The sequence below is a fragment of the Poromitra crassiceps genome (assembly GCF_964638095.1).
Source record: "Poromitra crassiceps genome assembly, chromosome: 4".
Taxonomy (NCBI): Eukaryota; Metazoa; Chordata; class Actinopteri; order Beryciformes; family Melamphaidae; genus Poromitra; species Poromitra crassiceps.
Window position 1 is genome coordinate 7,702,677 of NC_139626.1, and position 22,500 is coordinate 7,725,176.

At 46.0% G+C, this 22,500-nt stretch overlaps 1 protein-coding gene across 2 annotated transcripts in view; it reads right to left on the reverse strand.

Annotated features, from left to right (window-relative positions):
- Window positions 1-22,500, reverse strand: part of myo1d (myosin 1D) — a gene marked incomplete at its 5' end in the record, with an annotated part of 171,901 nt that overhangs the window by 52,412 nt on the left and 96,989 nt on the right. The window contains 6 exons of one of the 2 annotated variants that reach the window (XM_083635102.1): window positions 121-259; window positions 1,159-1,382; window positions 14,438-14,645; window positions 17,122-17,288; window positions 18,748-18,880; window positions 20,285-20,359. In XM_083635102.1, coding sequence (XP_083491228.1) covers window positions 121-259; window positions 1,159-1,382; window positions 14,438-14,645; window positions 17,122-17,288; window positions 18,748-18,880; window positions 20,285-20,359 — 946 coding nt within the window. Of the gene's footprint in view, window positions 1-105; window positions 260-1,158; window positions 1,383-14,437; window positions 14,646-17,121; window positions 17,289-18,747; window positions 18,881-20,284; window positions 20,360-22,500 lie in introns of both variants that reach the window. The other variant, XM_083635103.1, reaches the window with a different exon arrangement.

Below are 22,500 nucleotides of genomic sequence, written 5' to 3' on the forward strand. Positions count from 1 at the left end.
GCCACTTGACTGACATCGGGAGAATTAAAGGGAGAAATGACCAATCAGGAGCACAGCAGGAGAAAAGGATTAAGAATTGGGACGCCTCTCCACCATCACCACCACCCCAGGTATACTCACCAGGTAGTTTCCCTCCCAGGGCCTCTGCAGGCCCAGGTCGGCCCTCTGGCCCTTCAAGGCCTCCAGGCTGGCTACCTTGGCCCGCACCTGCAGGGTCTCTTCTGGAGATAGCCCTTTGATTAGTGTCCATGCCCACCACCTTGAAGTGCACACACACACACGGACACACGGACACACACACACACACACACACACACACACACACACACACACACACACACACGTACACACACGTACACACAGACACACACACACACACACACACACGGACAAAGGGAAACTGACTTTCATCATCAAGGATATTGCACAAGGTCTTGATATAGTTGCATCTTATGTGTCGGTTGGGCAATAGAGCAGGACTGTACAGCACAGCTATTGTACTTTGAGTCACTGATCCTGACTACTGTAACATTGTTTTCTAGGAAGGAGATTTTTCCAAAGTATCAAACTGTCAAATTTTTCCCCCCCAAAAAAGAAGAAAAAAGAAAAGAAAAAGTGGGGATGAAAGGAGGCGATGGGTTTTTGATGGAGGGAGTAAAATCAATAGCCAGTGTGGACCCAAGGCTGAAGGAAACATGTGTAAGGGCCTTCAAACGAGCTCAGCTGGATGTCAAATAACACCCTGGGCCACGGACTCTCTCCTGCTCTCACTCTGCCAGGGCCCGGCCGCCCGCCCGGGTCACATTCACTCTCAATGCGACCAATGGAGAAAATGGATTTTCTTTCAAATCCCCCCCCCCAAATAAAAGATAAATAAAAATAAAATAAAATAAATAAATCTAAAAAAAAAAAAAGTTCATCTTCTGTTGAATGGAATAACTGAGAATGGACACGTGCCATTAAATATTTAACAGCAGTTTCTCTTATTTGAACTGGTTTGAACTCTAAATGAATTGACTCCCAATCCTGCTCACTACCAGGACTGTCGATGACTTATTGTGTTTATCTGAAGACCGTTGTTTGAATGTTGAAATGGGAGCAGATACAGTACAGGCGTCACATTTGACAGCCAAATGATATTCCCGTCTGTCGGGCTACCTGTTGTAGATGTTCCGAAGTGCCTCTTCAAATTTGCGCAGGACTTTGGGGGGCGTGGGCCACTTGACGTGCCTGCCGTAGTCCTTCATGGAGCCCACGTTTTTGAAGCGCCGGTTGACCTCGCGGATGTAGGACTTGACCTTGTAGCGTCGGTAGGCCCGCAGGATGACGAGGGCCGCTCGCATCCGCCGGTATCGCATCCGGGCTATGGTGCCTCTCCACACCTGGAGATACAAGACGACACACGGGAAAATACAGCAAAATGGACATTAAAAAAACTAGGGGAACTGCGTTTTTTTTTGCAGTACTGATGCAGAAAAAATGTAGTAGATGGACCTCTAGATAGAACTATTACCAGAGTTTAGTTATTTAGTAGAACATACACCACCACTCACCTGGATGCAGTATTTTTAGGCTTAGGTACTGCTGGTAAAAAGCATTGAGGCCTTTATTTATCTTGGCCAGGCTTGAGGTAATCTCAAACTATCTATTTTCAAGAGAACTGCAAATTCAAATTTTGCGAGGAGTGAAAGTCATATAACAAAAACAATAACCACAACACTATTAAATTCAGTACTTGTCCATTACACTCTAAAAAATAGAGTGGAATATTGCTGTAGAAGCCAATATAAGTGCTACTTGAATTACAGTTTGTGTCTTATAACACATTTTCTCATTTCCACTGAAAATGATGTATAATCATGGCTTTTTATTAGACATTAATATTGCAGATTTTTCAGAGAACTCAAATGAAGAGGGACTTAACATCACACATCTCAGTGCTTGTAATGTTTGAACAGCAAGCATGTAGACAAAAATAAGGACCCCCAAACCTGCCTGTAACCAGAAATAAGTTGAGTGGCTATCAGACCCTCTAAAACTGAATAATAGATGTTAGTGGGACCCTTGGGAGCCGTAAGTCCTGGTCGGCCCTCGCTAAAATCACCACCATATGCTCCCCTTGCACTTTACTCACTCACACACACACACACACACACACACACACACACACACACAAGTATATTTAACGTAATAATTGTAAATCAAATAATGAACGCTATTAGAAAATGAGTAAGGAGTGCATTTCACATGATCGTCACAAATTGAAGACAATTACCGGTTTATTCCTGCAGAGCTTAAACTGTAATGCACAGTAATCATGAGGATGATGAATATTTCATCTTTCAAAGTGTGGTGGTGGGCGTGGCTGTGGGAGGAGGCGGTTCACCTGAAGAGACGCTGCTGTAATAGAGAGGCAAAGTGAACGTCACTTCCTGCTTCAGCACTGTACCAGAGATTTTCAGCCGCCATTTCTTTTCCCCATAGATATTTCGTAAAATGCTTATAAAAATAGTTTTACTTGTTCAAACCAAACGGTTCAGATAATAGAAACAGGAGAGACCACATAACATTGCACTCGGACCAAAACATAAAAAATTACGTATTTAGAGAAAATGTTTTTTTGATGTTTTTTTTTAAAAGTTTTGGTCCGAGGGAAATGTTCTATGGTCTCTCCCGATTATAGCGTAAGCTGAACCGTTTTTATAAGCATTTTACGAAATGTCTATGGCGACTTCTTTTCTTTATGTTACTTTGAATTTTCATTAGTCTGCACCTCTTCAAACTTTTTGGGTGTGCTCCACTCTATATACTTCGAAATGTCTATGGGAAAATAAATGGCGGATGAAAATCTCTGGTACAGTGCTGAAGCAGGAGGTGACGTTCACTTTGCCTCTCTATAACTGGCAGAACAGAGGACGAGACATGCAAAATCTGAACACGGGAGCCGCACATTCATCCATTTCACGATAAGCTAATATCAGCTGCAAATAATGTATTTTTTTTGCACTTTTGACATGTCTATCACTCCACGCTCCGTGTCGTGTGGAGACACCTCCACTGTCTGGAGTCACACTAATGAAAGGATGCAGGTCAAAGCATGGCCTCGGCCACAGCGTTACAGCAGCACTGACCCAGCGGTGGCCTTCTTCTCCAGAGAGGCTGAGTCAAATGAAGATCGATGAGGAACTGCCAGTCAGCCAGCAAGCCACCTCATCACCAAGTCAGCCTGGACCATAGGCCTGGAGCACATTATAGCTCGCAATACCAATGCTTCATTTGGACCTCGTAAACCATTCAGTTTCAATAATCATGTAGTATTATCCAGTCATCTTAGACCAGCCATACTATTCGGACATAAAGTGAGACATCTGTCTGATCTCAACTGACAGGCCCTGTATTGTGTACTCCACTAGCCCGGTTTGTACTCTGGTAAAGTTCTTCAGAGGGTTTTGGGGAACCAATACGGGGGGGGGGGACCCTCATAATGGTCCAGAGACAAAAAATGAGAACAGGTCAGAAAGAGCAGACATATTATTTACTTCAAAAGGTGATATATCTGTGATTTATTTTAAATGCTTTTGCCAACAAAACTGTCATTAGCTATTCAAGGACAACAACAGCGCTTCCATCCTGTGTTAGCTTCACTTGGCCCTGCGCTTTGGGAAAACAGCGATTGACGACCTCCCTCTCTCCTCCGTTTCCTCCATGCAGCACGGTGTGGCTCCTGTGTGGCACGGTGTGGCTCGTCCGTAATGAATGACTGAGAATGAGGAGAGAGGAGCAAATACATATTCATGGATCTAATCGACCCACGCGGTGTTGTTAGGGCGATGCCGATGGGGGGCAATGAATGCGACCAATCACTGACTCCCCTCATTGCGCTGTAGTGGTCTTAGCTGCCTCTGGTAAATAGGTTTAAGTGCTGCCTTCATCCAAATGAGTGTTATGGGAAGTGGAGTTTTAAAAGCAGCCATTGGGTCAGAGACTACTGTGACAAACGTTCAAAATGGAGCTGTTGGGATGACTAGTGAATGTGCGTGCAATCATGCTGTGATTTCAGACTGTAAATTTAAATGTAATTATAATTATACAGCGATATCCAGTTGTCTTCATCATTTTCATCTGGTATCAATATTTTGAGTGGAGATGTATGGTAATTCAGTGGTTCTCAAAATGGGAGTCCGCGAAAAGTTTTCCGGAAAATAAAAAATAAACACTTCTAAAATATGTTATGCTGTCTAAAATGGTTCATGGATTACATTCTAATCTGACAAACCTATCAATTTAAAAGTCAAGCACGTTACCGTGGAAACAATTAAGCTTAGCCCAAAATCACAAACAAGAATGAGGTGGTCCCCCCGGTATATTTTCTATCTTGTAAGGGGGTCCTTGGCTGAAAAACATTTGAGAACCTCTGTGGTAATTAAAGTAAAACTGCTGTTCACGTTTAGGCTCATTTCATATCCGTGCCTCTATTTGACATGATTCATAACTTAGTTCCCACTGTACGGCTTTGTCATTATAAAATGTTATTTTTATTTACATACTATGTATGTATGGATGTGATCACATAAGATATACAGTGAAAAAGGAGATTTTCACAGCTGTTGACAGCTCACGGCAACAGCCATCGTCAAATCAACAGCTTTGTTTATCTACGCCACAAATCATGAATTAGCATTTAAATGACTGGGCTGGAGTGGAACGCAAGAGGAAGGAGAGCATGAAGCAACAATGAACCTGCAGACGTGCAGACAGTCACCTGACTCCATGGTCTTTGGAGCCTCATTAAGGTGTGTGACAGGTGGAAGGTGGGGAAAGGTTGGAATTATGATGGGGACATGGGTGGATGAACCCCCCATCCCCCCCCCCCCCCCCACACACACACACACACACACACACAGTGCAAAACAAACACATGTTCCACAGCTTAAACAGAGAGGCAGACAGCCTGCGATGAGGATGATGGCGGCGAGCTGAGGAGGACGACACTCAGGGGAAGGTGGATAAATCAGGCCAATAACAAGCGTCCCGTCGGTGCGGCCGGCCCCTCGCTCTCCTGGCCAATAAAGGCATCTGATGATCCTTTTAGAGACTCTGCCATCATGGAGGCTGTTCTCAGCCTCACGATTTACGAGCTCATCAAAGCCAGATTGGGGGATCTTTCGTTTCAACAAAGTGGGACAGATTGCTGGGGGTGGGCCGGCTGGTTTGAAAGGCATGCTGGGTAAAAAAAAAAACTCCACAAAAACACACATGTCTGGACAATGGTTAATGGATGGAGTTGGGAGTTGTGCAGAAGCAAGCCACAGACAGGGCTCATTATGACTTCATTACTGAATGGTGAGCCAAAGTGGAACTTACTGCTTCAGCACTGTACCAGAGATTTTCCATCCACCATTTTTTCCCCCATAGACATTTTGTAAAATGCTTATAAAAATAGTTTTACTTGTTCAAACCAAACGCTTCAGATACATTTAGAAACAGGAGAGGCCGCGTAACATTTCACTCACATGTAAAAAAAAATGCGGGGTTAAAGAAAAAAAATGCAATGCTGTTTTTTTAAGTTTTAGTCTGAGTGAAATGTCCTATGGTCTCTCCCGATTCTAAATATAGCTGAACCGTTTGGTTTGACCAAGTAAAACTCTTTTTATAAGCATTTTACGAAATGTCTATGGGAAAATAAATTGCGGAAGAAAATCTCTGGTACAGTGCTGAAGCAGGAAGTGACGTTCACTTTGCCTCTCTATAAGAAGCCATTCATGTCATCGTTAACACATTCAGTGCCACAGCGCTTCAGTAAAATTGTCTGGAGCCTGTGCCAGATTCACTTCCATTCAGTTGAAAACAGCTATAGAATTTTTTCTATTATGGCTATATTAACGGGGCTGGACTTTAATGAAAGATTGAACACTCCTGCTTCTTCCAAAGAAGAAATTTTGTTTCTAGACAGTTCCATTATGAAATTACAGCCTCTCAAAAAAGTGCACTTTCAAGGGTTTTCTGTCGTTTTTTTTTTCTTTCCAAGATATAGCCCCTTTTATGAATACCTTTTGCACTCTAATTTCGAGCACATTCACTGACTCTGGCTGGTGTTTTCTGATGTGGTGGCGTGTGGTGTGGTTTCTGTGCAGCCACACACCCCTCTCTCCCCCCCCCCCCCCCCTCTCCACCTCTGAGCTGCGGGCTCCTCCCACACGCACAGAGTTTGCTTTCTCGACTCCGTTTTTGCCCCGGACAGATCCCAGCTTTGCTGCGCGCATCATTTCCTTGATGGGCATCAAGGAAATGATGCGCGCTGGCAAACGCGACTGAACGAAAAGGCTTGGCCCGTTCGGCTTCGGATGGCTTTCTAGGAAATCGTGTGGAGATAGATAGAAGCATAAGAGCTCAGTTGTGAGCGCGGATGCAGCCGAGCCCACTCTCGCTGTAGACGGAGCAATATATACGGCTCTGGCAGAAAGCATGCATCGGTTTCCACGGCTTTCTCCGCTGTCTCCTGTACAAAGTAAAGGATCTGAGGTGGGTGGAGCAGCTCCTGTGACGATGTTTAAGGTGGCGCCGTGTGATCCCTTGAAGGGATTCATGCTCACTGGCTGGGTACGACCTTAAACAGCAGAATTATGGAATAATATGAATTATGATTTTAGGACGTCCACAGACGTCCTTGGCACTGAACGTTACTTTTTTTTAGGACGTGCACAGACGTCCTTGGCACTGAATGTGTTAAGATAGCACAGCCTGAGCCAATGAATGGCGGCATAGTTGAGCATTTTAAAGGTCGACACCCAAACGCTCAAAGAAAACCTTCACCTTGTCACCCGGGGGAAAGAAAAATGCATGGGCAGAAATTGCGATATGGAAAGACAGATAGGCCGGTCTGCACAAGTGACACGCTTGACTGCGATCCGATGCTGAATGGCTGCGTTTCCATGTCCTCCGAGGACGTCGGGCTGAACAGAGACATGCTCGACACACTGAATCAAGCAGAGTGTGTGACACAATGACACAATTGAGTGAGGGGGGCCAGGGGCACCGAGGGGGGCCAGGGGCACCGAGGGGGGCCAGGGGCAGCGCGTGCTCTGGCCACAGCCTCTCACAGGGGACAGGAGGTCAAGGCACAGGCCAGCGGTCATTAGCATAAATCTATGTAGCGCTCGGGTGAGCAGCACACCACTATCACTACCACCACTACTAACTAGAGCCTGACCGATACTGGATTAGGAGTAAAAAAAAATCCGATATGATATATCGGCCGATATTCTTATATTTTATATATACACATTATATTATAATTTTTTTTTGGCAATGATCCCTCAAATATCAAACACTTGACAAGGATATGACTTGAGATATGTAATGTATAGGCAGGATATTTTACAGCTTATCAATCAACGTTATTTTAAAATTATAAATGACTAGAAATAGAAAAACACGAATAGAAGAAATATAAAATATAACTTGAGTTAAGAAAAAAGATCAAATATACACAACATGCTGTCTACAACTTAAAAAATACAAAATAAAAAAATATCGGCAATATCAGCCAACATACAGTATCGGCCGATACCGATATATCGGTTATCGGCCGATATCGGCCGATAATATCGTGGACGGACATATCGGTCAGGCTCTAACACTACAACACGGTCACCCTGACTTCCTCTTCCTCCACCCATGACTCCCCAGCATGATGTTATTTACATTTCTTTGCTCAGGAGTAATGGACTTTAATGATGTGACACAAATGTGTTCAAAGTGATCTTAACAATACAGTCTCATTAAAAGGGACAGTATTGAAGAGGAAATCGAATGGCTCCAGATGGCCCATCCATCAATTAGATGGGATAGGGAAAATAGATTGGGAGCATATTGCCATTGGTCAGCAATTTAATTTGAAAATAGACCCCACCCCCCCACGGCTCTATATATACTGTATATACAGTAGGGCCAGAATAGTGGATACATTCAGACACACCAGAATGAAAAAGAAAGAAAACTTCAGCGCAAACTAAAGGTTAAAGCAAAAAGTAGCATGTACATTATTCAAAAGAATAAACTAATAACACAATGAGGAACTATGCTGTGCTGCCTACTGGCAGAAAGCACAACATAACAGAATCAAAACAGAGAGAGAGTGATTCTGCGAGGAGTTGGAGAATAGCGAGTGAAGGTCAAATCGAAGTAAATCAGAGCATCTGGCTCTGAGCCAAACCTTGGTTGCCATGGAGAGAGGCCCCCCGGTTACGCTCTTTTGTACCTGCTGAAGATGTTGTGTGAAATATTCTTCAGCTACTGCATTGTTTGAAACCAAAAGAAAGACAGAGAGCACTGCCGTTTCTGTGTAAGAGCATGAATTCTGTCAATAGCCTCCAATATAACCGTTTTGTCCTCTTGTTGCTGAAAATTAATGACATGGCTAATTAAATTTGGATGTATTGAAATAGAAATGTATAAAAATGTAATGTATTGAAATAGGCTCTATGACAAGTGCTGAAATTAGGATCGTTTGCAAATTGGGTTTCATTTCTAACAGTAGAAAATGAATGCACTGAAGTCAAGAAACAGAATCAAGGATAACACAAGACAATAAGAGGGGCGGCTGTGGCTCAGGAGGTAGAGCGGGTCGTCCACTAATCAGAAGGTCGGTGGTTCGATCCCCGGCTCCTCCAGTCCGCATGTCGAAGTGTCCTTGGGCAAGACACTGAACCCCGGATTGCTCCCGATGGCTGTGCCAGCACCCTGCGTGGCAGCTGGCCGCCCTCGGTGTGTGAATGGGTGAATGTAGGCACATTGTAAAGCGCTTTGGATAAAAGCGCTATATAAATGCAGTCCATTTACCATTTACAATATTTATTTGGATCCCCATTAGTTGTTATCGAGGTAACATCTACTCTTCCTGGGGTCCACCCGGAGTGAATACTGAAGGAATTCCGCATGAAGAGCACTAAAAATAAATTAAATTGAATAATAGTCTCCTTTGAGCTGATCTGCTACAGTGCAGACTCACTGAAGTGTTGTGGAGGCCATTACCCTGTAGCTTTGGATGGTACGGTGAGTCAAAAGCCGTTGCAGCAGGTTCAGTAAAGATCCTAGGCTTAGGGCTCATGATATCTGCTGAGGTCTAAGCAGGAGCTCAGATCAGTTCTGGTTAACCCATTGATACCTGATGCAGCATTTGCGTGTATATCCCTCATTTGTGTGCGTATCCCTTTAAGACCGCGAACCGCGTTAACGCGGTTCGCGAAGACCGCGAACCGCGGTTCGCGGTCTTAAAGGGATACACACACAAATGCTGCATCAGGTATCAATGGGTTAAGTTAAGCAGACAGGCGGGCTACACAGAACTAGCCTAGCACTAAGTAGCCTGCGATTCACGGGGGAGGCAAACGGAGCGAGCGCGGGATGACTCATTTTTCATGTCAGCCAGCTTCTCCCAAAACAAGATTTAAGTTATTGCTGTACATTTTATTGCCCCAAGAGATGACTTTCCCCAACGCAAAATCCTTTATAAACACTTTTACATTTTAAGCCCCCCCCCCCCCCTCCCTCAGGCCTTGCCATGTAAAAGAGAGTAGCATAGCACTCTCCACGCCTGATAAACCTACAGTTACATAGGGACTGTATTAAGCTTTGAGAAGCAATTAAGAGCGCAGCTCATAATACACAGGGGACTTTCCCCCCGCTCGTCACAGCAGCGACACTGACTAGCGCTTGACTGTCACTGTGATGTGGATGGCTGGGCTTACATTTATGAAATATTCATTTGAACACCGGAGGAGGGTGGGGGGGGGGTTGGTGCTCGATGTATAATTTATAGCAACTGTATTCATGTTGGATTGTGTTGCTATTTTGACCGTTTTCCCTTCGTATCAAGGAAACGTTGGCACTTCTTAACGTTGCGATGACTGAAGAGTGGCTGAAGCTCTGTACTGTGTGTCGAGTTGCGTGTCGTCATCATCAGCGACACACATGAGGATGTTCTGACATCATCAGTGACCATCGGTAATCAGGCCAGACTGCTGCGAGCGTGAGGCTGTGGTGGTGGACTCAGAGGCTCATCGGTGTCGAGAGAACCAACTGGAGTGGAACGACTAAGATGAGGTGATCGAGCCGAGGAGAAGAAAGCAAGGAAGGATGGATGGAGAGAAAGGTAGAATGAAATGGGACCACCCCCCCCCTCCCCAAGTCCCCAATCATCTTCTGCAACCCACTCCCCCCTCCTCAAAGGAAGAGAGGTTACGCTAATTTAAGGGGGGGGTAAAAGGAGGGTGGAGCTAGAGAAGAACATTGTGTTCTCTTCTCCCAGACATGGAAGGAGGAGGCCTCACAGGAGACGCACAGGCGCTGTCTTCTGCTTGTTTGATGTGGCAAAGCGATACGATTCTAAAGCGGCCATGAGGGACGGGAACGTGTGCAGTGTGCACCCTGGCAAGGTGCTCCTGCCTGGCATACGGCGCGGCGGTGTGCCAGGGGCTGATAAGGGGGACTGCTTGGCACATGAGAGCAGGCTCAGTCTGGGATGTTTGTGTGAGATACTGTAGATACAGCAGTCAATGCTATTGCCACACCACTCTAGTTGGTGTGTGTGTGTATTTATTTGCATTTATTTATTTATTTAAATATGTGAGTATGCGTGTGTCTCTCGTGTGTCTCTGTACACCAGGGCTATTCAATTAAGCCCTGGGCTATTCAATTAAGCCGCATGCGGCCCCCAAGTGCCCCCTGTGTGGCCCGCACTGGAATTGCATTTTTTTTTGCAACATGCAAGATACCTGCTAAATAAGTGTCCAAATGTTCATGTCATTCTGGCCAATACTCCACTTCTGTTATAGCATTTCAGTCTGGAATATGGAATATGTTTCAATAATCTTTATGACTAAAAGGCTAAAAGTAATCTCATGTGTAAGAAATTACTGTTCTACATTGAAGTAAAAATTGTAATAATTAACTTTAACTTTTATTTAGCTTCAAGAGTGCATTTTTGTTCTTGTGTGACCCTCAACACAGGCTTTGAGAATCCCCGGCCACTTACTGACACTTGTGCTTAAATTAACCCACTCATATTCTCGTTTATTTCAAGAAAAACATTTTGGCTAGTGGAAATTCTAATTGGCTGGTAACTTTGAAATCTATAGCAGCCATATTGGCAGGTGGTCAAAAAAGTTAATTTCAAGCCCTGCAGGGAGAGCAGGTGGTGACATACTGTAGGAGTGAGTGAGAAAAGGATCAAATATTGGTGGTTAAGACTGAATAATGACATCACAACTGTTCATTTAAAATGAGTTATTTCTCTAAACCTGCCTTCAAATGCCCAACATTTTTCGTTCGGCCCCCTGCCCTCGGCCCTCAGCAAAATGTGGCCGTTGGTGAAAAGTAATTGGGGACCCCTGCTGTACACGTTTCCAAGCATGCTCATTCCCATGTACTGCATGTGTGCCTTCCTGAGCCTTGACATTGACAGAGGTCAAGATTTAATACGCTTTGCTCCTCTGTTCTGCTGAGATGTTTGTTTTGGTGGAAAAGCTGCGATTCCCTCTGGGCTTTCTGCTTGGTTATCAAAGCCAACCTTTCCAGGGAGATACAAGCGTTAGATAGGTTTTCCTAAGGGACAAGTGGAAGGAACACGAGTCTGGCCTGTCTGCTGCTGGGGCAGCCCACAGAGGGTCATGTAGATCAATACAAAGGTCAACCAATCAATCCCAGATAGAAGATAATCTGGCTGGCTAACCCTTTCATGTCTGAGAGCTGCAGCTACTCCTCGAGGGAGAGGAGAGCGAACGCAAGGCTGTGTGAAGGAATCTGCTCATATAAATTTAATGGAAGAACAGTTTGAGGGGGGAAATGTATCAGTGCCAATCTTTATTCTATAAAATATGGGATACACCTGGGAGCTCGTGTGGCTTCCAGGTGTGTGAGATATAGCGCTTCAAGTGCAGAGATGATGTATGAAGAGCGTGCACTCTCACACGCACACAGGTGCACACACGCACACATGTGCACGCACGCACACAGGTGCACGCACGCACACACACACACACACACACACACACCCACCCACACACCCACACACACACACGCACACAGCTGACAGACTTACATTTCTGATCTCCCTGGCTGTCAGTCTCGGAGGGCATTTGCGAAGCATCAGGCAGATTTGCATAGCCTGCCCTAATTTGACAGAGCTGTTACTCCACACTTACAAAGCCATCTTCCCATCTATCAAAGTCCCTCAGTGTTGCTCTGCGTCTCATCCGTCATCACACCTCAACGCTAGCATTCTCGCCTAAGCTGTCACCAAATCAGGCAAATGATGGCTTTACCAATATACATTTCAGAAATTTCAAAAATATTTCCAGCCTAAGGAGAGTAGTTCATATTGATCGCAGCGCAATAACGTGACAATACATTCTGCTCACCAAACTGTCAATATGATAGAAATGGTTCATATAAAAGTGACTTCCTGGTAGATAAAGGGCCTCATTTAGAAAAGGCTCATCATTTTGCACTTACATCCACATGTAAGCCAAAACAGGAAGTAGATCTTCATTTCAAAAGCAGTTGATTGGACTATTGATTTGATTCCAGTCAGTGCCCTGACTGTAATAACGCGAGTGGACAGACACTCGTAGATTTGCTGCAGAGAAAGATGCTGACGTACACAATGATACGGTATTTCACTCTGATCTTCCAATCAATCAACTGGATTTTTTTGGACAACCTAATAAGGGCTAAATAGTAAAATCTTGATTTGAACATGCTAGGCCTCGGGCTGAACCAATAGAGAAAATGTGCATAAAATGCCATGCTGTAGATCCAGATACAGCCAACTACCAGTTACTCTTCTGTTGTTGACATGACAAAGGTAGTATTATAAAGTCGATCTGGCTACCATCAAGACCAGCTAACCAAAACAAAACAACACAGATTTGGTTTACTGACAGTGTAAAAAAAATAATGCTGTCTAGACAAGTGTGTACCCAGTCCACTAGTATTTTTTACAACCAGAAAATGACAAAGAATGTTTGTGCCTCTGCCCAAACCTTTGAGACAACTGCAGTGCAGATAAAGAGCCCTCCGCTCGTATCTAACAGGAGCTGTGTGGGTGGGAGTGCTCAGAGAGAGAGACAGAGAGAGACGGAAAGGCAGAGAGAAACATTCTCACTGAGAGACAGAGAGCGACGCTAATAACACAACATTATATCAGCTCCAGAAATACCTCAGTGCTCGAATAACAAGAGACTTTTTCCCAGTCTGGAGAGTTCTTCTGCAGAACACGATCAGGACCTTGTACCAAGATAATGAGGTCACCAGATAATAGTTGTGTATGACAACAATGCTTTCCGTGACCAAGGCTCTTTCAGCATCACCCAAGAATAACAATCACTTGATTTCATCAAATTCAGTGTTGTGGTGGATCGGAAAGGACACGTAGAAAATGAGGGGGGGAGTAATTGATTACAGTAGGAAGAAATAACATGATAGAAACTAGAACGACCGCACCGCGGATATATGCGTCCGCCAACAAGTGAGCAGTCGACGTCCATCTCTGTCCAGACTTTGACGTTTGAGCCAAATGTGACGAAATTCAGTCAAGGCGTTCCTGAGATATCGCGTTAACGAGCTAGAAAATGCCGTTCGTGAGGCCACAGTGACCTTGAACTTTGACCACCAAAATCTAAATCAGTTCATCCTTGAGTCCAGGGGGACGTTTGAGTCAAATGTGACGAAATTCAGTCAAGGCGTTCCTGGGATATCGAGTTAACGAGCTAGAATATGTCGTTCGTGACATCACAGTGACCTTGAACTTTGACCACCAAAATCTAATCAGTTCATCCTTGAGTCCAAGTGGATGTTTGAGCCAAATGTGAAGACATTCAGTCAAGTCGGTCCTAAGATATCGTGTTAACGAGGTAGAAAATGGCGTTCGTGAGGTCACAGTGACCTTGAACTTTGACCACCATAAATGTAATCAGTTCGTCCTTGAGTCCAAGTGGACGTTTGAGCCAAATGTGAAGACATTTGGTCAAGGCATTACTGAGATATTGCAGGTTTAAAATCTGATACCTCACAGTAAGTCTACCTTGCACCATTACATTTGTTATGTCTGATAATCAAATTCCCTATGAAAAAACGAATGGGAAGTTTAGTTCTGAAATCCAGCGTTATAATCTGGCTAGCTTTATAATCTGCAACGCAAAAAGGAAAAGGCATGATCTGAAATGGATTAGTTCTGCCCACATAGCTATTTGATCCGGAGGGGGAACATCTCAAAGAACATCTCAAACACTAGTTCAGTACTAGTTTCTCAGATGATGTAATCCACAACGTATGCTGTGACAATTTCCCTCCCTCCTGAATCAGCCACTTGCCTGATCATTAAGCGCACACTTACACTGATTGGAATTTGGAATCTTTTCCAAACTATTCCTCTCACCTTCTGCAGGAAGAGGACGATCCTCTGCACCATGTCGGCGCGCTGCTCCTCCAGGCTGAAGAGGGTGCGCGGGGTGCGGATGAAGACCTTGGTTTTGCCGTAGGCCACGTCGTGGTCCACGCCACAGCCCTGCAGCAGCCTCCGCACCGCCTCCTTGTCCGACGGCAGGTCGTGGTTTGGCCAAGTGAACTCTGAGATCATCTTGTATCTGGAGGGCAGAAGACGAGGCGGTTGTATCAGGATTACAGTGTGATGGTACAGTTCAGTGACGGTTGTTTTGTGCCTTGGTGGGGATAAATGGTGAAATAACTATTTTTGGTAGAGATGAACAGAAGCCATGTTTTACCAAGGGGAGAAAGTAATTGGCCAAAATAGGATCCGTCTATATTGATATACACACAACTTGCTGGGTGCAGCTAATTCGCTAGTGATGCTAACAGTCTCTTCATGTGTGTTAGTCAGAATTGCATTACCGGTAGTTATTAATTCCTACCATTTTACAATAATATAAACAAACATAGCCTACATATTACAGATGCATATACAGTAGATATATGAAAAATAAAAGTGTATACCCTGTTAACAGATATGTTTTTAGCCCAAGACAGGGAGTGGTCAAATAAGGATGTTGATTCTAGTTTGAACAAATAAAATACAAAATATAATAAACTAAATAACAAGTGTTTTCAAGGCAGTCCATTTATTTTCAGAAACTTCTAAGAGCATGTCAAATGTTTTTTCTCGAATCCACCAACTTTCAAGGATTTTCCAACGCCTGGGGAAAACCTGTTAGCATATCTTAAAGGAGAATTATGTAACCTGGACCCTATTTTATTTTATTTTTTTCATGTATAACTAAAATGTGAACAGAAATCTTTGAAATTGGTGCAGTATTGACCATGCTCGCTTCAGTTGGCAGCCGCTTTTCCCACATGGCCCTACTGCACTACCCTGCTTGTACGGGTCCAGGTTGAAAAATACTGGAATTCTCCGTCAACAGTAACGCTAAACACTCCTTACCTCATCCTCCATCCACCCTGATGGTGTCTGAGGGCAGTGGGAACACCACACAGCTGGGGGATAAGGTTTTTGCGTGCGTGTTTGCACAGGTCTTAATGTGTGTGCAAGCATCTCAACGTGTATTTCCACACTGCACACTTATGCCAAGTGCAAGGGCAAGCGTTATCTTACATAGCCTGTTTTCTGGGATCAAATCCTGATGAGACAGTTTAGCCATTTGATCTGAGAACTCTGTGCCAAAAGTCCCATAAACACTGTATCCAAATCCTCCTGTTAGGCTTTCATATCCCCAAATGCTTCCCAGAACTGTAAAACATAGACTCAGTCAAAATCTACCATCTCCTCTTTCATGCGACAGGCAGAATGTGTATTGAGTGGGCGAGGGAATCTTGCTGGGTCTTATCTGATGTGAGTTACTTGGTGCAGTGACATCAGCGCTGTCGTATCGCTCCCAGTCATCCTCAGCAGGGAAACACGGGGTGACGCATGTGACCCAGAGGAGCCTCCTCTGTGACGGGGTGACGCATGTGACTCAGAGGAGCCTCCTCTGTGACGGGGTGACACATGTGACCCAGAGGAGCCTCCTCTGTGACGGGGTGACGCATGTGACTCAGAGGAGCCTCCTCTGTGACGGGGTGACACATGTGACCCAGAGGAGCCTCCTCTGTGACGGGGTGACGCATGTGACTCAGAGGAGCCTCCTCTGTGACGGGGTGACGCATGTGACTCAGAGGAGCCTCCTCTGTGACGGGGTGACGCATGTGACTCAGAGGAGCCTCCTCTGTGACAGGGTGACGCATGTGACTCAGAGGAGCCTCCTCGGTGACGGGGTGACGCATGTGACTGAGAGGAGCCTCCTCTGTGACGGGGTGACATGTGACTGAGAGGAGCCTCCTCGGTGACGGGGTGACGCATGTGACTGAGAGGAGCCTCCTCTGTGACGGGGTGACATGTGACTCAGAGGAGCCTCCTCTGTGACGGGGTGACGCATGTGACTGAGAGGAGCCTCCTCTGTGACGGGGTGACGCATGTGACTCAGAGGAGCCTCCTCTGTGACGGGGTGACGCATGTGACTCAGAGGAGCCTCCTCTGTGACGGGGTGACACATGTGACTGAGAGGAGCCTCCTCTGTGACAGGGTGACACATGTGACCCAGAGGAGCCTCCTCTGTGACGGGGTGACACATGTGACCCAGAGGAGCCTCCTCTGTGCATCGCTAGTTGCCCAGGTCCACCCTGCTCTGACTGGATCTATCAGCTCTAGCAAGCACTTTCTTCAAGTCGCATGCTGTTTGGTTGTCCAGTTTGGTTACACGTTGGGGCTAAGACAGGACATTCTTGTGACAGTTGTGTGCAACAGATTAACTCTGCTTAGAGGCACCATAGAGAGCCTGCTGACCGGCACACACACACACACACACACACACACACACACACACACACACACACACACACATACACATTCACATTCACACTCACACTCACACAGACACATACACACAATATTGCATTTGTGAATTTTCCTTGGTAGGGGCACAATGAAAAGATGTACGCTTAGGCCACCCAAATGGCCAGCAGCAGCAGCGGCGCTGGTTATGATTGTCACAATGGAGTTAGTTGCTCAAGTGACCATGGTCCTTGGGGAGATCCTTATATAGTACGTACCTCTGTAGGAAGCGAGGGTATGTCTGTCGGTAGGCAAAGCCGGCGCGGCGCACTCTGACATTCTCCAGCAGGCCCAGGTACTCCACCTGGTGGCGGCAGCGCTCGTGCTCGAAGAGTAGCGGGGACTTGACGTCATTGGGCTTGACGCAGCGCACATAGTAGGGTTCCTACACAAGGCAACAGGACAGCAGTGAGATGACAACTATATGCATTCACATGTCATCTGTATGCAACCTGGCAAGTCACACCTGGCAAGTCAACCTGACAGTCACACCTGGGGTAGTCTCGCTGGCCAGCCTCCTCTCCCTTCCGTCCGAGGAGTCTGGCGCCGCAGGTCTCCATAACTGGGATAAACCCTCCCCTGCTCTACTCTGCTCTCCCATTGGAGCGACTGTTTCGGTGGCAGCCGGATGTCCGCTCCCGGCTTATTACAAACTCTGTCATTGGCTCTGACCATGTCAATCAGAGCGGCTTCCGCTCCCTCCTCCCTGTGTGTCGCTGTAAATAGTGCCCTGCCGCTTCAGTGAAAACAACAACGCTAACTAGCTAGCAAGCGAACGGCAAAAACCTACACGCTAGCTCGTTGCTACACGCTGAAAACGGCAAATTGGATTGTTGGAAACTATTTTCCAAGGGCACTGCCGCTAAGCGCCGCCCATCGCAATCCCACTATGAAGACCTGCGGCACCAGACTCCTCGGACGGAAGGGAGAGGAGGCTGGCCAGCGAGACTAGACCTGGGGGAGTGTGAGCAGGAGGGAGGGAGAGTGACTCATTCGCAGCATGGAGCTGCCCAGGATGAACAGAGTCTTCACTGTTGACCACTGAGCAGCTCCAGTGCTGAAGGGCACTTTCACAGTGCTGGATGGTTATTTCACACGGGACTGTTATAGAGAGGCAAAGTGACCGTCTACTTCCTGCTTCAGCACTGTACCAGAGATTTTCATCCGCCATTTATTTTCCCATACACATTTAGTAAAATGCGTATAAAATAGTTTTACTGGTTCAAACCAAACGGTACAGATATATTTAGAAACAGGAGAGATCGCATAACATTTCACTCGGACCAAAACGTTAAAAAAAATGCGGGTTTAAAGAAAATATTTTTTCTATGTTGTTTTTTTAAGTTTTGGTCCAAGTGAAATGTTCTATGGTCTCTCCCGATTATAACGTTAGCTGAACCGTTTGGTTCGACGAAGTGAAAAAAATGTATAAGCATTTTACGAAATGTCTATGGGAAAATAAATGGCGGATGAAAATCTCTGGTACAGTGCTGAAGCAGGAAGTGACGTTCCACTTTGCCTGTCTATTCAATTACCCCAGCCAGGTTTTCCCAGCTTGTCCAGGCATTCAATTGTGCTACTCATGATAACATGATAACACAAGCCAGCCTCTTTAACCATCAGGCCCCCCAACGTATGCGTACATGTATGAGTGACAACTAAGAATCTATGTCAAATTGAGTCATTCATTAATTGAAATCTTCATTAGGTGCTATTTTTACAGACTCGTCACATGGATTAATCTACAGCCACAGAAATCTGGAAATCGGGATGTCACCATTCGACTGGCAGATGAATTGGTTAATTCAATGGTTTTTCAGCGCCACCCCCTCACCCCACCCCACCTTGCAGGCCAGGTTCTCCACCAATGAGATCATGGAGTTCTTGAAGAGGGTTGCGGCAGTCAGAGGGCGTTTGGTGACCTCGGTGATGCTCAGTTTGCCCTCGGGCCACATCCCCTTCAGCACCGGGTTAGAACTGGACACAGGAGAGGAGCAGGAACAAGTCAAACAGGTAGAACAGCAACAGCGGTGCTACTTTTTGATACATCATATCATCATAACTGATAAAGAGCTCATCAGCTACTAAACCAGAAAAGTGCAAACATTCTTTTCACTTTGTTTATCAAACATTTTCTCTCATTGTTCAGATTTCAAAGGCTTATTATTTTGGTCAGCAAGGGCTATGCTAATTTATTTTAATAACTCCAGCCTTGGCAACATTCATGTATTAATGTAGACTGTGAAGCGTGGGATAGTGGGTATATATATAAATTAGTTTTTGGTGCATTTGACTCATCTACAGTGTATAATATGTATTCGACATTAGCCAGCATGTTACAACATTTTGACAAAGTAAAGAAAACGCACACCGTGGAGTCTCAGTGAGTTACTGGTGACGGAGAAAAAAAACCAATCATGTGATCCAATCACATGTCATCCAAGTCATGTGACTTGACAAAAGGCCACCAGGCCGAAATGTTGTCTGTTAAATACATGTAAAATCTTTGCATCTGAGTCGGAGTGAGCGGTTTCCTCTTTTTCACAACTATAACATCACCAGAAATGACCGACTTTGGCTCACGGTTCCATATTTGACTCTTGATTTGAGTAAGAAATATCATAGATGAAGGCACATAAGACAGGAAGAGGTTGAAGGCACATTTGGAGAATGAGACCCAGTGAGAGAGAGGAACAGCAGAGGAGCGCAGAAGAAGAGGAAGCAGAGAGATTAGTTGTACTTGTCGGGTCTGTGTTGTTCTTTCTAGATGGCTGTCATCAGCAGTGTTGGGCAAGCTACTTTCAAAATGTAATATACTACATATTACTATTTCATTACTAGTTACTTTACAATATTACTGTCTGTGTAGAGTAACTCGTTACTTATTACACTACTTTTGCATTACTTTCACCAAAATAACTGCAGTAGCAGAATGACATCGCCGCACCGGAAGCATCCAGAAAAATAATTGTAGCGGTCTTGAAACCGCCCGAAATTCGAAATGTTATAATTTTCCTTTTTTTACTGTCATCTAGAGTGGTTATTTGCATAAAAACACACACTTTGATTAGGAAATGATTGTATCTTTATTTAAATATGTGCTTTGATTAAAAAATAATTAACTCAATTTGTAACATGTGTTACTTGAAAAAGTAACTGGTATAATATTACTGAAATTGGTAATAAGTTATATTACTGAGTTACTGCTAAAAGTAATATATTACATGTCATATGGAGTGTGTGTGTGTGTGTGTGCGCACGTGCGTGTGAGTGTGTGTGTGCGTGCGTGCGTGTGCGTGCGTGCGTGTGTGTGTGTGTGCGTGTGAGTGTGTGTGCGCGCGTGTGAGTGAGTGTGTGTGTGTGTGTGTGTGCGTGCATCACCTGTTGTACAGTAGTCTCTTGAAATCCTGGAAGAGTGTGTCTTTGTTCTTATCAAGGAACCCAACCACTGAGTACCTGAGGGTAGAAAAAGGCAGGTAGACACACACACACACACACACACACGCACACACACACAAACGCACACGCACACTTATTAAACAACACTAACCACAATTTGGATATTTGTTCATCCGTTCAGCCACAGAGCTGCACTGTTCCTGTAGTTCCCTCAGTCCTGTCTTACAGCCCCGTGGTTAATATGCTTTAAAGTGAATGTATGTTTGAAGTGATGAACCTGCTAGAAACAGGTGAGCTGTCACAAGCCTGGCTGTGAGCTGTGAGGTGCCCTCTGCCTCCTGCCTGGTCTAAGTGGCCTGTGAGTCTGCTCCGGCACCTCTCCTGGGTCTGTGAGCTGTCCTCTGCCTCCTGCCTGGTCTAAGTGGCCTGTGACTCTGCTCCGGCACCTCTCCTGGGTCTGTGAGGTGTCCTCTGCCTCCTGCCTGGTCTAAGTGGCCTGTGACTCTGTCCCGGCACCTCTCCTGGGTCTGTGAGCTGTCCTCTGCCTCCTGCCTGGTCTAAGTGGCCTGTGACTCTGTCCCGGCACCTCTCCTGGGTCTGTGAGCTGTCCTCTGCCTCCTGCCTGGTCTAAGTGGCCTGTGACTCTGTCCCGGCACCTCTCCTGGGTCTGTGAGCTGTCCTCTGCCTCCTGCCTGGTCTAAGTGGCCTGTGACTCTGCCCCGGCACCTCTCCTGGGTCTGTGAGCTGTCCTCTGCCTCCTGCCTGGTCTAAGTGGCCTGTGACTCTGTCCCAGCACCTCTCCTGGGTCTGTGAGGTGTCCTCTGCCTCCTGCCTGGTCTAAGTGGCCTGTGACTCTGTCCCGGCACCTCTCCTGGGTCTGTGAGCTGTCCTCTGCCTCCTGCCTGGTCTAAGTGGCCTGTGACTCTGCCCCAGCACCTCTCCTGGGTCTGTGAGCTGTCCTCTGCCTCCTGCCTGGTCTAAGTGGCCTGTGACTCTGTCCCGGCACCTCTCCTGGGTCTGTGAGCTGTCCTCTGCCTCCTGCCTGGTCTAAGTGGCCTGTGACTCTGTCCCAGCACCTCTCCTGGGTCTCAGACACTTAAGCGCTCACAGATGCTCTCAACACATGGCCCTAGTGACAACACTTTTTGGGGGCTTAGCGTGGGTGACTTATCCATTCAAATACTTTAGGGATTGTGAATTACTGTTGTCATTTTTAGGGGCGGCCATGCAGTGAAGACGTCATTCAAGCGTGTGTGTGTGTGTGTGTGTGTGTGTGTGTGTGTGTGTGTGTGTGTGTGTGCGCGCGCGCGTGTGTGTGTGTCTTTGTCTGTGTGCGTGCGTGCGTGTGCGTGTGTGCATGTGTGTGTGCGCGCGTGCGTGTGTGTGTGTGTGTGTGTGTGCGTGTGTGTGTGCGTGCGTGCGCTTTATTTTGTTGGACTTTTTGTGGAGACGCCATCCTGTTGTTCCACATTAGGGTTATTTTTGAAGCTATTTCTAATTCTGTGATATTTGACTTTGTCAGTATTGTGTAGAATACAATGTCCCAGATACCCAACATCCATCCTGCACAATGTTCAGGCTGTGAGGAGTGGGGCGAGTTTCAGTGACGTCGAGTTAGTAAAGCCAAGGATAGTGTGTAGTAGAGGTAAAAGCACTCGACGACCGCGGAGACCGGGGTTCAATTCCCGGAGGCGGAGTCAGACGTTCCTTTCCGACAGACACGATTGGCCGTGTCTGCAGGTGGGAAGCCGGTCTATGGTTAGGAGGAGTCCTGATCGCGGCACTAGCGCCTCTTTTCTGGTCGGTTGGGGCACGTGTTCGGGGGTGGGGGGGAACTGGGAGGAATAGCGTGATCCACCTCTATGGATCCACCCCACGTATTATGTCCTGCCGGTGAAACTCCCCGCTGTCATCTGAAAAGAAGGCGGGCTACTGCACATGTATCGGAGGAAGCATTGTGCTAGTCTACGGCTCTCCCCAGATCGGCAGAGGGAGTGGAGCCACGACTGGGACAGCAGGGGGGATTGACCAAGTAGAATTGGGGAGAAAATAAGAGAAAAATATACAGAGGGGAAAAAATAATTTGGAAAGCCAAGTCATGGACTAAATTGAGTTTTATCCACTAGAGGTCACCATTGGAGACGTTTCTGTGTCCAACGATTAGGCTTGACCCATGTGTGTGGAACTGGCCTCCATTA